We start from the raw sequence: 16,546 nt of genomic DNA on the forward strand, positions 1-16,546 counted from the left end.
TAGGGAAAACTTAGACCTCTAAGTCAAGGTTTTTCCACATTTAATAGTCTATGCCTTTTAAACACACACACATACACACAGAGACTACCCAAACCAATAAGAAGTACCAAGAAATTAAAATCCAACTAAAATATATGTCTGTTGGGCCTATCATCTTCATGAATAATAAAGGCAAGATTTAAATTCACAAATTCACAGCTACCTGGCCAGTAGAGAATTGGGATTCAGTATCCCTGGAAGAAAAGATGCTGGACTACGTCATCCACTGTATCTTCTGACAGCCAGGTGAACAGCCTGATCTGGCTATAGATATAGCAATCAATTGTTTGCTACACCAACTAAAAAAGGTGCCAAGGCTCTAGGCTGGTAGAAGTGACTGAAAAGAGCTGGTGGAAATAGCGTTCTTGTTGGTGAAAGAATGTCAGCAGCCAAAAACCAAAATATAAAAACTGCATTGGTTCTTCAGATAAAACATTCTTAAAAAGAAAAACTGGTTCAAACTGGTAGGTGTGATGTTTGGGAATATAACTTAACATGCATGGTGTAACATCCATAAGTCAAATATGGACCTTAGAATTCTAAAGAAATAAACAAGTATATCTGAAGTAACTTTGAATTAATGATTAAGTAAGAGTATCCCAGATATAAAATCTGTTATTAAACCAGTCATTTTAAAATAAATTTTAATATTTGATCCAAGTTGTTAATCTTATGCTTCATATTACTACAGAGATTTGAGTAAATAATTTACAAAAACATCACCCAACTATACCCAGCTTAACATGTTACATGAGTAAAAATTACTAGCTATTAAAGGCAATCAAAAGTAATCAGAATTGCATCAAAGATGAGCATCTGAATTTCTCCTACTAATACTTCTAATTATAGCACAAATTACTTCAATTAACTATTTTCTCTCTCAATAACAAGCTTTCATCATTGTTCTCTTTTTAAAAAAAACTTTATGTGAATTTAGTAAAATTTATCTGTTTGTTAAAAAAAAAATTAATAGTTGTTTTTAAAAATCTTATTTTCACCTGAACAACATGTAAGGAAACAGTCTTTAAAAGTATAACTGACCTTTATTCCTGATGGGAAGAGTAGTGGCAACATTGGCAGGTGGTTTGTCAGGCTCTTGAGGTGGGACAACCATGGGCAGTGCTTGAACTGGTACACGAGGAGCCTAAGACCAAAACACTAATTGATTATTTTTTTCTTTTCCTACACGGTATGTTACATAATATGTTTTAAATGAATAAGCTAGAGACTATTTAAAATATTTTTAATATATGCCATCTTAGACAATGACATCTTTACTTAAGATAGATTGTTATAAAATCATTTTCCATACATTTTTTAATGAGCTTTGAACTCAACTCATTATTCTCACCTTAACAAAGAGGTAAAGCAAATCTTATCAATCTACTATAGAATCTAAATATTTTATCAGATATTTATTAATCATATCAAGTACATGTCTTGTAAGAAAACTACACTGCAAAAACTAATCCATCTTCAACTGAAACTACATGAGAAAGGAGGATAAAGTTAATATAATATACAATGCTTTCATTTTGACTCTTACCCTATTTAAATCGTGGGATGGAGGGGTTAACTGAGTGACATCGGGTGGAGGGGCTGAAAGCAAGTTATTAGGATAGTCTAAAAGATAGCAAACAACACTTGTATGGCCACCTTTTGCTGCTTCTATCAACATAGTTGAGCCATCCTGAATACAGAAAGGGGAAAAAAAAATAGAAAAAAATAAGTTAGTTTACAAAATTATTTGGAAAGACAGAGACAATAGGTCCAGACACATTAAAATGACTGATTTAATGAAGAAAACGTTCCTCTAACAAAAGAGAACAAAATTAATAATTAAATGTCATTTCAAGTAAAACTAATAAATAACATTTTGCAATATTCAAGAGTGAAGATTAATTCACAATGCTGCCTAAAACATTTGAACTACATACTTTTAAACGGTGAGTAGGATCTGCCCCATGAGCCAAAAGTAGTTCCACCACGGCCAGATGACCCCCTGCACAAGCCAGGGACAGTACAGTATGGTCATTGTTAGCTGTGGTTCTATTCACATTGGCTCCTAGAACAGACAAGGTATGAAAAATTGTATCAGAAGAAGGTTTTTCTTAAAATTATGGTAAATTTAAAAATCATAAAGAGTAGAGAGAATAGTATAATGAAGCCCCACATACCCATTACCCAGCTTCAACGATTATAAACACACGGCCAATCTCGTTTCACATATACCCACATCAATTCTCCTCTCCCATCTTGAATTATTCTAAAGCAAATCCCAGACAAACATGATATAATTTCGTCCATAAATACTTTAAGTACCATCAAAAGATAATAATAAAAGTATGTATCACTCCTATTGTAGTCACTATATCAAAAAAGTAAAATATAAAATTTTTTACATTTTAAGTTGACTAAAAATCAATAAAAATAATTTACACTGCCCTCTATAGGCGAAACAAATAATGAGTAACATGGAATAGAAAGTAAAAGTAAGACAAATTTTATTTAAGAGGAAATATCGGAGAATGAAAGAAGACAAACTTTTCCCCCCCAAAATATGAATCCATCTCTGATCTTGATTACTGTGCTGGGTAATGTGGGAAATGGAAATAAAACAGCAGAAAGTGGAATCAAATTAATTAAAATTCCCCAAAGAGAAGGGATAGTGATTATATACATAATTCCATTCTTGAGAATACTGTGTTATAAATATATACCACAAGTGTTCAAAATGCCAAAAATAATTTGATCAATAAGTTATTTCTGTATTATTTTCTTTACCTATAATCAATTAAAATTTTAAAATGTCTTTAGTATTTTTGATATTTTAAAAAATGATACTCTGCTTTAAAATTATGCATGGCCGATACAGTCTTTCCTTCATCAATGTGGAACTAAAAGTAAAATGTCTCATCTTAACTACTGTAATCTCCCTAAATGTAGGGAGATTATTATATTAATCAATAAAATATTAAAAATATTAGGAGGATGTAGGCCTAAGAAAATATAACATAGGAAAGTGGCTCAATACAATCTTTTCAATGGCAAGAACATCATAAAAACCCACTTCAAAAAGATGCTTTCTTATATAATAGACCGTAAATTATCTAAACTCTCAAAGTCTTACATAGGCAAATTTTGCTTTCAGAAGTGTTTCTTAGTGTGTGTGTACTACTCTGTATGACAATTCTTTGTATCTGGAACTGTTAGGTGCACTGCAGAGCATTTATCAACTATTCCCTCATGAAATGTAGGAGCATTTCTCTCCTGTGTGATACCCCCAAAATGACTATTACCCTTTCTTTAATCTCTAAATGCCTTAGTGTAGGAATAGACATGCTTGGGCAAACACTACTGCTTTACACAAACATACCTTTACTAATTAAGAACTGAACAGTACAAACATGACCAGCTCTTGCAGCTTTCATTAAAGGAGTTCTCCCACCTTCAGATTCATGCTCCTGTTCAAAAAAATACCAAATTGATATTTAATTGCTAGTGGACAATTATTCTTTCATGAAAATCAAAAGGAAAAAGTGAAGCTAATTTCTTAATTTATATATATTAAATATCATGCTTTGATACAATTAAATACATTTTTTTTAAGTTTTAAAAAATCTCAAATTAGAAACTAATTCTATCGAAATAAGAATTTGAGGTATAGTAATATGTTTGTTACAGCCTCACCTAAATAATATACTTGTGGATAACTTCTCTCCTTTTTTTTTAAAGAGAGATTTTTGGTATAGGGCGTGTGCTAGAGAGACAAAGAGAGAGAGAGACAGAAAGTGAGAAACCACCCCCTGGGGGGATGGTTAGACAGCAATCCCTTCTCCTCCATTCTCTTCTCGGGATCTTGGGCACGCATGCACATATGCCCAGCGTGAGTTTTAAGCCACCAGGTCTTAGGCGTGAAACACAGTCAACTATGCAGGAGTCTAGCAACATAAGCATTAGGCCATCTGCTGGTCCCAGTTTTTCCCGCTCTACAAAATAAATTGTGGAACTTAAACAGTAAATGGCATCTGGCACAGGCCACTCCAAATATCATGATTAGCATGTCTTTATCCATTGTAAATGATCTTTCTTCATTAGCTTGTATCCTATTTCCATATTTCTGTAATCCATTCATTTTCCTGTTTATACACTTTCTAATATCTCTATTTCACTTTAAATAAAAACCACAAGAATAACGATAATTTTAATATTTCTAAATATATCAATTATATAATGTTATTAGAGTTTTCAATTGGGTCTCAAAAGCATGGAGAGGGGCTAACAGATGGTGTAATGGCTATGTCACTGGACCCCCATGTAGTCGACCACGGTTCCAGTCCCAGATCCGGTGGCTTACACCCACGCCGGGCACATGTGTGTGCGTTCCCAAGATCCCAAGAGGAGAATGGAGGAGAAGGGATTGTGGTGTGGCCATCCCCCGTGGTGGGGGGAGGGGGACGATTTCTCACTTTCTGTCTCTCTGTCTCTCTTTGTCTTTCTGACAAATGAACATGCCCTATAGTAAAAGCCTCTCAAAAAAAAAAAAAAAGATTAAAAAAAAAAAAAAGAAAGCAAAATACACGATATAAAAAAAAAAAAAAGCATGCAGAATCCACTGTATACTTGTCATTGCTAGGTAAGTGAGAACACGACTGGAGAAATTTTCCTATCTTAGAATATAAAAATTTGAAAAAAAGCATCTTTTAAACAGTATTTTACACATCCTTTTTAAAGAAATTCACATCTTCTGAACAACTTTTTATCTTAAGCCATAGCCTACGTTGTGCTAACTACCATTAACTTACAAGTACTAAAGATCACATTGCTTATATGTTTCATAGCCATTGTGGTAAACACTAGAAATATACTTCCTAAGCTGAAGAAGCTCAACATCTAACAAGGGAGACATATGCACACAACTACCTAGTATATAATATGAAATGAAGTCTTCAAGAGTTTTACTAACACCTGCAGAGATAAAAGTGACCATATCAATTATTTAACTCAAGAAACGAGTAAATGATTTTTTTATTTGAAAGAATTATAGGACACATGAGCTCACCAGAAAGACAGATACAAAGAGAGAGAGAAAGAGAGAGAGAGAGAAGTGAGAAAACAAGCTGACAAGTCCAAAACTTGCATCCCGTCAGCCATATGAGTCCAGTACCTTAATCACTATACCATCCTCTGGTCCCTTTAATTATTAATGAAATTAAGTTATTAGAGAGTCTGTTTCTCTCTGCATATATATCTGTCAAAACCTATGAACTTCTACAGAAAAAAGTACAATTGTTTATTAATCTCAGAATCTCAGTTCTATGAAAATATGGGTGTTTACAATTTAACTAAAATCCACCTTTCTTTGCCTCACTCCCACTCTCTCACAGACTAAACTGGAAGACCAGCTATTCTCCTATACACATTTACTTTATGCTTCCTTACCACTTAGGATGGACTCGGATAAATTTTTCAAATTGGACTATCTCTTTTCTGTAAGGCTGACAGATCTACCTTAACCAAATCAAATAACAGTATCAGATAAACATTTTAACTCTCAGTCTTTTTTTTTGGGGGGGGGGGGAATTTTTGCTATAGGGTGCATGCACTCGCCAAAGAGAGAGAGACAGAAGAGAGATAAAGTGAGAAATCATCTCTCAGAGAGTTGGCCCTGGCGTAATCCTTCTCTTCCATATTCCTCTTAGGATTTGGGGCATGCATACACATGCGCCCAGTGTGAATTTCAAGTTGCCAGGTCTGGGACTCGAACCACAGTAGACCAAGTGAGAGTCCAGAAACTTAACTGCTATGCTACCTCTTGGTTTCACCGCTGAGCTTCTTTATGCTCTATACTTTCCCTATGACAATTCTTTATAATCTACATTATAATGACCCTGGTATTTATGCCTTTTTTTTGTTTGTTTTTAGTAAATTATGAACTATTTGAGAGAAACTATTCTTTTATTCAGCATTTTTTTCAGCTTTATTATTTAATAATGTTCTGAATGTTATAGGTACAAGTTGTTTACTAAACTGAAATGCCTCTCTATCATCCAAGATTACCATTTAACAGTAAATTAGAAAAACTTATAAAAATAGCTAAGTGAATTTCCAAGGAAATATTCGTATTAAAGTCTCTACAACAAAAGTTTCCTTTTTTATAGGGACCAAGGGATAGTAAAATGGATACTTCTGTTAACAAAAAAAATTAAAACGGACTTTAAACAGTACAAAAAAAAAGTGACTACACATGAAGAATGGCAAAAGGGCCAATATAAAATTGGAAGTAAAGCGAGGGATCAGCAGATGTTTTAATAGTTGCATCGCTGGACTTCAAAGGGGTTGACTGCGGTTAGAGTCCCAGACCCACTGACTTAAACCTCATGCCAGGTGCATGGGGGTGTGTAACCAAGATCCCAAGAAAAGAATGGAGGAGAAGGGATTTATGGTGTGGCCACTCTCCCTGCAGAGTGATTTCTCTTTCTGTCTCTCTGTCACGCCAGTGAACACACATGTTTTTATAGAAAAAACCTTTCAAGAAAGAAAAAAAAAATGGAAGTAAAGAAACATCTTTTTAGAATCCCCATAAAGTTTTGAAGTAATTGTCTTATTCTTAAATCTTAAAATTTAAAGTGACACAGCTTACCAGATCTGCCCCTGCCTGAAGTAAGACATCTGCTACATCAGTATGACCATTTTCACAGGCATATGTCAGTGCTGTATCCCCTGTTGCTGTAGTTGCATGAACATTAGCTCCTGTAGTAGTGTTAACAAACAATACACAGACTGAATAAAAGAATCATAAGAGGTAAATGGTAGACACAGAATATTCTTCTACATAAGCAGTATCTCTTCAAATTAGACAAAATAACTTTATGCATTTCTAGAAATAAAGAACTCTGCTTTTAAATAGAGTACCTTTAAAGCTGCAGATATTGAAAGTACGGTAAACTATTCAGAATACACACAAAAGTATATCATGCTTTTTTGAAAACACATATTCATTAAAACATCATAAAAATATTTACATTATGGTATTTTTACCTAAATAAAAACTTATCCCAAATGCAAAAAATGCCTACCTGCAGCTAATAAGTATTTAACTAACTCCAAATGACCCTCTTGAGCAGCTTCCATTAAAGGGGTAGAACACCCTAATTCTATATCCGCTCCTGCCTTAATTAGAAAGTCAGCCACTTCCAGAAAACCTCCACAGCAAGCCAGAGTCAAGGCAGTTTCTTGAGTTTCTTCTGTTTGTGCATTGATATTTGCTCCTACAATAAAGATTTTTATTATTTAAAGGAAGTCATTTACTTATTCCAGAAATAAGCAAAACATGATTATTTCCTAATAAACCATCTCAAAAATGAACATTTATATTATTAAATAAGAGATGCCACTCTACTGTTCCTGAGAGTTAAAAATAAAATTAGGGACCAGCAGATGGTGTAATGGTTACATCATTGGACTTTCACTCACAGTTCGAGTCCCAGGCCCGGCAGCTTAAATTCATGCTGGGCACATGTGAGTGTGTGGCTCAAATCCCAAGAGAATGGAGAAGAGATTGCAGCATGGCATTGCACCCCCAGGGGGTGATTTCTCACTTTCTATTTCTCTGTCTCTCTGGTGAGTGCACATGTCCCATAGCAAAAATCTCTCTCTCTTTCTCTCTCTCTCAAAAAAAAAAAAAAAAAATCACATTCATTAAATCACATAAAAGATTATTTGGGCCAATTCTGTACCACAGTGGCTAAGAGCTATGCAGTGGGGGGCTGGATTCCAGTGGGATGACTGTGATTCAAAATCCTAGCTTTGCATATTAAAAAACAAAAAAACAAAACAAACAAACAAAAAAACCCCACAACACTGGGTGGCTGTGTCTGTGTTTCTGAAATTCTGGTAGGAAGAATGGAAGAAAGGGATTGCAGTGTGACCACATGCCCCTGAAGGATGGTTTCTCTCTCTGGCAAGCCTACGTGCTCTTTGCCAATATTTTACACACATACACACACAGGGACCAGCAGTTAGCGTAATGGCTATGTCGGTGGACTCCCACGTAGTCGAACGCGGTTCGAGTCCGGACCCGGTGGCTTAAACTCACGGCACGTGCGTGCCCAAGATCCCGAGAGGAGAATGGAGGAGAAGGGATTGTGGCATGGCCATCCCCCCTGGGGGGTGCTTTGTCTGTCTGGCGAGCGCACGTGCCCTATAGCAAAAACCTCTCAAAAACAAACAAACAAACAAACAAAAAAACAAAACAACCCCACACACACATACACACAGAAGTCTAGTTACTATTACTTCTAAATATCAACTACACAAAAAAATTTTAAAGTACCATTCCTATTAAACCTGTCTAGGCAAAAATTTTACTACAAGAGAAAAATAAAAGCAGGCTACAAATAGAGATGAAAGATTTATTTCTAACCTTAGGGATACTTTAACACTGTAATTGTTTCACTTTTCTCAAAAGAGAAATTCACAACGTACTAAACTTCCAGACAGCTTCTAACATGCATTCTAGCACTCTCATCAAGTTACTCTGATTTTTTTTTTTTTTTCTGCGAGATTTTTGCTATAGGATGCATGCGCTCGCCAGACAGACAGAGAAAGACAGAGAGACAGAAAGCGGTAAATCACCCCCCAGGGGGGATGGCCACGCCACAATACCTTCTCCTCCATTCTCCTCTTGGGATCTTGGGCATGCACACACAAGCGCTGGCTGTGAGTTTTAAGCTACCAGGTCCGGGATGCAAACCGCAGTCAACTACATGGGAGTCCTGCAACATAGCCATTATACTAACTGCTGGTCCCTCATCAAGTTACTCTTTATGGAAGGTTTCCCATAGTGTTTTATAAGAAATCAGAGCTATCAAATATTTATTGTTAAATATTCTATGCCTGTGCCTGTAAGTTTTAACTTTTCACTACAGGGCATGTGCTCTCACTAGAGACAGAAAGTAAAAGAATGATCCAGGGAGATGGCCACACAGCAATCCCTTCTCCTCTGTGCTGATCTCAGGATTGTGGGTGCATATGCACTTGTGCCAAGTGTTTTTTCAAGTCACTGGATGTGGGACTTGACTTGAGCCACACAGTCGAATGTTGAATGAATCTCATATACTCACAAACCCATGTGAATCTCACTTCTCTCAGATTTTTATTCACATAGTACATGATGACTGAAAGGTTTATATAAAAAGAAGTCTATTTCATTTTGTTTAGCACAGCATAGGAGCTATTTTCAAAACAAATCTTAATCATTACTTTGGGTAACATCATCTCATCTGTTAAATCTACTGTAAGTTCAAACACTGAAACTCAATTTTATAAAATTATACTCTTAGGCTTTACACATTTATGCTTTTATGTTCTGACTGATAATAGTTACCTTGACCTAGAAGTAATGCTACCATTTCTTCATGTCCTTCACGAGCAGCTTCCATCAATGGTGTATAACCTTCATCATTGACCTCTTCCAGGCTAGCTCCTCTTTCAATAAGTAAAGCTGCAAGTTCCACATGCCCACCGCAGGCAGCCAAAGTCAATGGTGACTCAAATGAATCAGCAGGCATGTTCACTTGGGCACCGCTGTCAAGAAGTAACCTAGCTACTTCAACATGGCCATCCTAATCATAAAGCAATTAAAAAAATTAAATCAACACCATTAAAAAATTCTTTAAAAGTCTTAAGACTTCTCAATTCCTATTATAATGAAGTATACTGATTTTCATTCAAATATGAGGTATGAGAAGTCCACATTTAACAGCTGAGTAAATGAGTACTTATGCACTACCTATATTCCTTTAGTATAGAATTAGGTAACAGTGGTTAAGCATATAAAACCAGCAGAAAAGTAGTATCTTCCATCAAAAAGGTTATGAAGCTTTAGGGAAGAAAACAGTAAATACAGCCCTCTCTAAGTATCCAAAGGAATTGGACCGAAGATCCTGAAGACACCAAAATCTGCTTGAGTTTCTTACATAAATGGCATTGTTTCTAGATACAACCTATGCACATCCTCCCATATACTTTAAATTATCTCTAGATTACTTATAAAGAAATCTTAGCTCTTACTATAACTAAAAGGAAAATATGTAAACTTAGTTAGCATTTTTATTTTAGTGAGCTATCACTTTCTCCATTTTTAACAGTTGGTGTGGCCTGCCTACAGAGGATCATGATATGGTGAAAGCCTGTTCAAAAGACCTACTACTCTCTCTCTCACTCTCCAAAACTCATTTTTTTTTTTAAAAAAAAGGTACTATGATGACATATTATCAAATTCAAATTCTAAAAAAGTTCTCAAGAAATCATCATGGCTCAGAAAAGACCATGACAGAGGAGGAAATTATGTAACAGAGAAAACATCCTATTTTAAAATTTTTAATTCATTTACTAGTTTGAGGTACATGCTATCCTTAGTATTATGTGTATATTCTTCTCTTTAACCAATATTTTAAAAAGGTACTTTTTACCAACCAAGTCAAACCAGTTTAGAGTTACGTGAAATCCAGGTAGCAATGTGAAGCTTCAGAGAGTAACTCTAATGAAGTTAATGTTGTACAAATATCTCCAAATTACTGATAATTCTGTTAGCTGAGGCCCTACTCTACAGTAAGGTTATAATAAAGAGAATCTCTGCACCCATTGAAAAAGTACTCATTGTACACAAGCTCCGTCCCCCTTATCTAAAATATAAAAATAATCTGTGTATATATTGCACCATCTTACCATGCAAGCCTCCATTAGGGCAGTGTGCATTTCATCTGTTTTATGCTCTTGATCTGCGCCTGCTTCCAAAAGAAATCGCACCATCTCTAGGTGTCCTAAACCAAAAGTGTATACGATTACTTAAAATACTTTATTTTTCAAAAAAAAAGTTTTAAATTACAATATTTTGAAAAGTTGTATTTAATTTTAACATTAAGCTTAGATGCATAACACTGGAGTCATCCACAAGGTACCTTCAACTGTAGAATACAAATTATTGTGTTACCAAAAAAGTCATGACATGCTTTTCTATGCAAAAATGCATCATGGTACCAGCAGTTAGCATAATGGCTATGTCGCTGGAATCCCATGTAGTCGATTGTGGTTCAAGTCCCAGACCTGGTGGCTTGAAGCTCACGCCGGGCGTGTGTGCATGCATACCCAGGATCCCAAGAGGAGGATGGAGGAGAAGGGATTGCGGCGTGGCCACTCCCCTGGGGGGTGATTTCTCACTTTCTGTCTCTCTGCTTCTCTCTGTCTGGCAAGTGCACACACCCTATATATAGCAAAAACCTCTCCAAAAAAAGAAAAAGAGAAAAAAAAGCATGGTGACTTTTCCAACGACTCAATATGTAAGTAATCTTGGCTATTCTACTCATCTTACTACCCTAAAAACTGCTGCTACTAGAATCCTTGGTGCAGATGAACAGAGATGTCAACATGCAGGATATTCCCTCTAAAACTTCTTAAGAGTCCAGACATCCTACGGTTACTTTACTTATCTACAGAATAAATAATCAATAGTTTTCCTGAGTCAGTAGCTGCAGATGGTAACTCAATATTCAAGTTCCTTCTCCTTATAAAAAGATGTGTTTTAGATTCCAATAACTAACTCATAAACTTTTTTAGAAAAAAAACCTGCTTGTAAATTCGGAACTGTATGCATAAAAACATTCTTGAAACACCACCATTTAGTTTATATTTATTCACTTATTTGGTTAGAAATACTCAAACATACACCCCAATGTATCCGTACTTCTATTTATACAGTTTCAAATAACCCATATACTGCAGTTTAAAGACATCTTATGGTTAAAGGCAAAAACCAAATTTTATTTTTAAGAAGAATTCTGATACTAGGAATGAAACAATAGAAAAAGTGACTTTTATCTAGCTTTATGTGAAATGAACTATAAATAATTTAGTCAACTGGAATTAGGAAGAAAGACCCAGTAGTGGAGTTAGGTAAACACTTAAAACTGACTTTGGCAAGTAAGTGTAGCTTCTGCCATGTCCTATTTTTGCTAGCTATCTACCCTTCCTCTCCATCATTCTCCTCTCCCAACAATCTACATCAATGCTCAATGTCAGTCTGAGTTCTAGTCCCCATCTCTTCCTTAACAATCTATGTCCTGACAGGAAATAGAGGAAAGGAAGAAGACCTATGGATCCTGGAAGTATAGATATTCTGCACCAACTCAGTTCTCTACCCAGCTTCTAATTAAAGCCTTTGCAATGGGGCCCAACCTCAGATGCCTTTTTTGGAAAGCAGGGTGGGGCTAAAACCTGAGGGAGAAAGGGTTGTTACAAAAGCCCCATTGCAAAGCTCTCTTGCCAGCTGAGACTCAGCAGTGAAATACATCCAGTTCTGGGTTGTAAAGGGAGAAAAACACCCAATCAGCCCAGACCAAGGGTTAATTCCTTTTCTCAATGAAAATCAACCTTTGCTTAATCACCAAGTCAGACTGCAAAAGAAACCTCACCTGTGCTACCTATCTGAAATTCTGTTAACATCAAATAATAAAAGACCTTTAAAAAAGTATTTTTCTAATTTAACTTAATCTAATTCATTTATGTATCTGGAGATCATTTTCAGTTTTTAAGAAAATTATTCCAAAAGGTATCACATGACCTAGCCACTCTTAAATAGAATGAAACAAAAACAACACCAGGGCCAAAACTAGGGTGAAAAAGTCAGAGCCCAGAGTACAGAATTCACGGAAGTGCAAACTCAAGCTTGTGCAAGTGGAAGGTCAATCCTTCAGAATCAACACTTACTTAAATTTTGTACATGGCTTTTATATTGTTGTTATTTTTGTTTTGATGCCTCAAGAACAAGAATTTATCAGTTATTTTATGACATAAACATGACACAGCAGCAATATGGCATGAAACACTGCACTTAGGTTGGCCATCCAGATAGAAAATTGATTAACACTTTCCTTAAAAAAAAAGTTCCAGGGGTCAATAGGTGGTGCAGTAGTTAAGGTGCTGGACTCCCATGTGTTCAACCACAGTTTAAGTCCCAGACCAGGTGGTTTGAAACTCACTCTAGACGCATGTATATGCGTGCCCATAATCTCAAGAGAAGAATGGAGTAGAAGGGACAGAGGTGTGGCCATCCCTCCTGGGAGGTGATTTGTCCTTTCGATCCCTCTGGTGAGTACACCTGCCCTACAGCAAAACTCTGCCATGGAAAAAGAAAAACAAAAGTTCCAGGGCCAGCAGGTGGTGCGGTGGTTAAGGCACTGGATTCCCATGGCTAATCACGGTATGAGTCCCAGGCCTGGCAGTTTTCTTTCTCACTTTCTCTTGCACTCTCTCTTTGGTGAGTACATGTACCCTGGAGCAAATTTAAAATAATAGTAATAATAAATAAAATTAAATAAATCTTTAAAAAAAATTCTTAAAGGAGGAAGTAGCAAGCCTTACTTCATAGCCATTTATCTGTCATACATGTGTAGTGTACACCTGAGAAAATGTTTAGATTAATGTCTGCATTTTTAAGAATTGAAAGCATTAGTTACTCTTAGAAAAAGTCTCTTTCCTTGCCAACTGTCTAGCCCACCCAAAGAAAGGTATTTTCAGGTTCACTGACATCATTTAAAATACTATGTATCAGACCAACAGATAGCATAACAGCTATGTAGTTGGACTCCCACATGACCAACCATGGTTCAAGTCCAGACCCAGCGGCAAAATACTGACACTTGGCACATGTGCATGAGTGCCCAAAATCTGAAGAGAAGAACGGAGAAGAGACTGTGACATGGCCATGCCCACTAGGGGGTGATTTCATTCTCTGTCTCTCCACTGAGCACATGAGCCTTGCCCTATAATAAAACTCTCCCTCTCAAAAAATAAAAAAGTACCCACTTGGGCCAGCAGGTGGTGTGATGGTGGTTAAAGCACTGGATTCCCACATGGCTGACCATGGTTTGAATCTCGAACCAGGCAGCTTGCTTTCTCACCTTCCCTCTTCCTCTTATCTATCTCTTGTCAAATTAAAACAACGTAACAAAAACAAAACCAAAAAAAGGTAATAATAAAAAATAAAATTAAATAAAATAACTCTTTAAAGAAAAAATACTAAGTATCTACTTTGTACCAGGCAAAATATTCCCAACATGCAAACCATTAGAAAGTACTTTCATATTAAAACCAAATCACTGTTTTGATAAAACTAGATCAAAAGTCATTTTCCATTGACAATATTTACAACGTTGACTATATTTTAAGTTCATATATCAAACTTTGAAACTATTTAAACTTATTTAGCATTTAATTATGTACTATAATCTATTATACTTTATTGTTCATCTTAATTTAAAAACCAGATTATATAGCTATAATTGCATGTGTTTTCAAAAAACGTTTATACAGTCAGTACCTTTGTAACAAGCTAATGTAAGAGCACTCTCTTTAAATTCATTGGAATGCGTGTTAATGCCAGCCCCATTTTCTAGCAGCAATCTGGCTACTTCCACATGTCCAGCACTTCCAGCTTCCATAAGTGGAGTATGACCATTTTCATTATGGTCCTCAATACTAGCACCGGATTCCAAGAGCACCTTGACAACATCTACATAGCCTCCAGCACAAGCATAGGTAAGTGCTGTATTGCCTATTTTAATCAGGAAAGAAAAGACATTAATATAAAATAACAAAATAAAATGAAGCATTTAATTTACATTACATTGAGAAGAAAACTAAAACAAGAATATCACAATAAATATTAAATTATATATGTTTGGTTGTCAGAAAAGTCATGCTGTATTTTTTCTATGTTCTTTCATGCATCCTTACTTATATGAAAGGTATTCAAAACATTCACAGAAAATGCATATTATGAAAACTACGTATGAATTGAAAAATCTTTTTGCAACAAAATAAACTTGTTTCTTAATTCCATTTTTCATGAACTTTTTAAAGTCTGAAGTATGCACACAGGTGGAATTCCTTTCCTTCCAGCATGTCCTTATTGCATTCTTTTCTTTCCTTACTGCATTTTATTTTTCTGAAAACAACTCCATATTTACTTTCCCACTTAAAAAACAGAGTCAATGTCTGAACTGATACACTTATCGATCAGATACACTTAACCAAGATTGTACAGTTGTAAAAGAATTGAGCCATTCTTCTATGAAACATTATTACCCTTTCAGGCGAGAAAACGAATTTGTTTTAACTTTAATCAGGGAAATGTTTTACAAGTTTCACTTTTTTATTTTAATATTTTCAATCTAAAATTGTTCATATATGTGTGTGTGCATGTGTGTATATGTTTATACACCTTTTTCCATTACCTGTTTATGATATTGATAGATATTTCTCTTCACTGTAACTTCAAACATCAGTTAACTTATTAAAGTTAAAAGTAATTTCAAATTTTATGGATGAAAAAATTTCGCATGTTACAAGAAAAATCAACTTCAATAAACACTAAGAATTTTTAAAACCCCTTCAGATCAGAACACACAGATATATAATTTTAAATAATTTTTGACAAATTATTTAAAAAATCTGGTAAGGTTGGGAATATTACACAAAGACAATTTTCATATAATTTTAAAACTTTTATACAAATCCATCTAGGCCCAAGTTTGGGGGGGAAAAATCTAAAAGTTTTCATTAACGTAATCTCCCAGAAGCAAGCAGGTAAGAGCAGCAGTTACATTGCTGGATTCCCACATGACTAACTGTGGTTTGAGTCCCAGACTTGAGAATCACGCCAGGTACATGTGCATGAGTGTTCAAGATCCTAGAAGGGACTGCAAAGTGACTATCCTCCCAGGGAGGTGATTTCTCACTTTTCCTCTTGCTGTCTCTCTCTCTTTCTTTCTGGCAAGCGCACATGCCCTAAGGCAAAAATCTCTTAAAGACAATAGTTTCTTTTCTATGGTTCACAAGTAAGTAGCAAACAAAAGACTGGTGTTGTGTTTCGTATCTTTCTATTCTATCATCTCTCTCCTTCTCCCCTCCAAAAAAAAAAGAAACCTAGGTTTGAAAGCTGTATCTCACACTTCTTCATTTCCAAGATGGCTATCCTTCTACCTGGGCTAATGTTTTAATCTGATATAAAAGAACAAACCTTAAAAGTAATTGTTCTCATAAACAAAACAGAAAAAATTTTTAATTCAAAATATATTCTAAAATACCATAAACCTTATGTGTAAACTTAGGCAATTGTTTATTTCTAAGAAACAAATCTGCAAAGTACCAGTAATGCTCACTTTCATTGGAAACAATTACCAAAGATGTTACTATCTGGTAAAAATGAAACAGAAAAATGCATGACCTGTTGAAGACTGTGCATTGACATCGGCTTTATGAGCTAGCAGCAACTTCACAATTTTGACATGTCCTCCATTAGCAGCAGCCATTAAAGGTGTAATGTCACCTTTGATTCCCCGATCTTCCACATTTGCATGCATGGCCAATAAAACCTTGTGAAAGAAAGATGAAGTTTAAAGAATATTAGAAAATTATAATTTCATTAACAAATTTGAACATATAG

The 16,546-nt window shown here is 35.4% G+C and overlaps 1 protein-coding gene across 5 annotated transcripts in view; it reads right to left on the minus strand.

The window, feature by feature from the left end:
- ANKRD17 (ankyrin repeat domain 17) overlaps positions 1 to 16,546 on the minus strand; it is a 160,744-nt gene that overhangs the window by 81,347 nt on the left and 62,851 nt on the right. For all 5 annotated transcript variants that reach the window (XM_027769732.1, XM_027769734.1, XM_027769733.1 and 2 more), the window contains exons 5-14: positions 16,328 to 16,475; positions 14,420 to 14,653; positions 10,771 to 10,865; positions 9,428 to 9,665; positions 7,119 to 7,310; positions 6,683 to 6,792; positions 3,416 to 3,503; positions 1,977 to 2,104; positions 1,586 to 1,729; positions 1,081 to 1,183 (exon numbers count right to left, since the gene is read on the minus strand). In XM_027769732.1, coding sequence (XP_027625533.1) covers positions 1,081 to 1,183; positions 1,586 to 1,729; positions 1,977 to 2,104; positions 3,416 to 3,503; positions 6,683 to 6,792; positions 7,119 to 7,310; positions 9,428 to 9,665; positions 10,771 to 10,865; positions 14,420 to 14,653; positions 16,328 to 16,475 — 1,480 coding nt within the window. The remainder of the gene's footprint in view (positions 1 to 1,080; positions 1,184 to 1,585; positions 1,730 to 1,976; positions 2,105 to 3,415; positions 3,504 to 6,682; positions 6,793 to 7,118; positions 7,311 to 9,427; positions 9,666 to 10,770; positions 10,866 to 14,419; positions 14,654 to 16,327; positions 16,476 to 16,546) is intronic.

Source organism: Tupaia chinensis, unplaced genomic scaffold (genome assembly GCF_000334495.1).
Source record: "Tupaia chinensis unplaced genomic scaffold, TupChi_1.0 Scaffold000086_1, whole genome shotgun sequence".
Taxonomy (NCBI): Eukaryota; Metazoa; Chordata; class Mammalia; order Scandentia; family Tupaiidae; genus Tupaia; species Tupaia belangeri.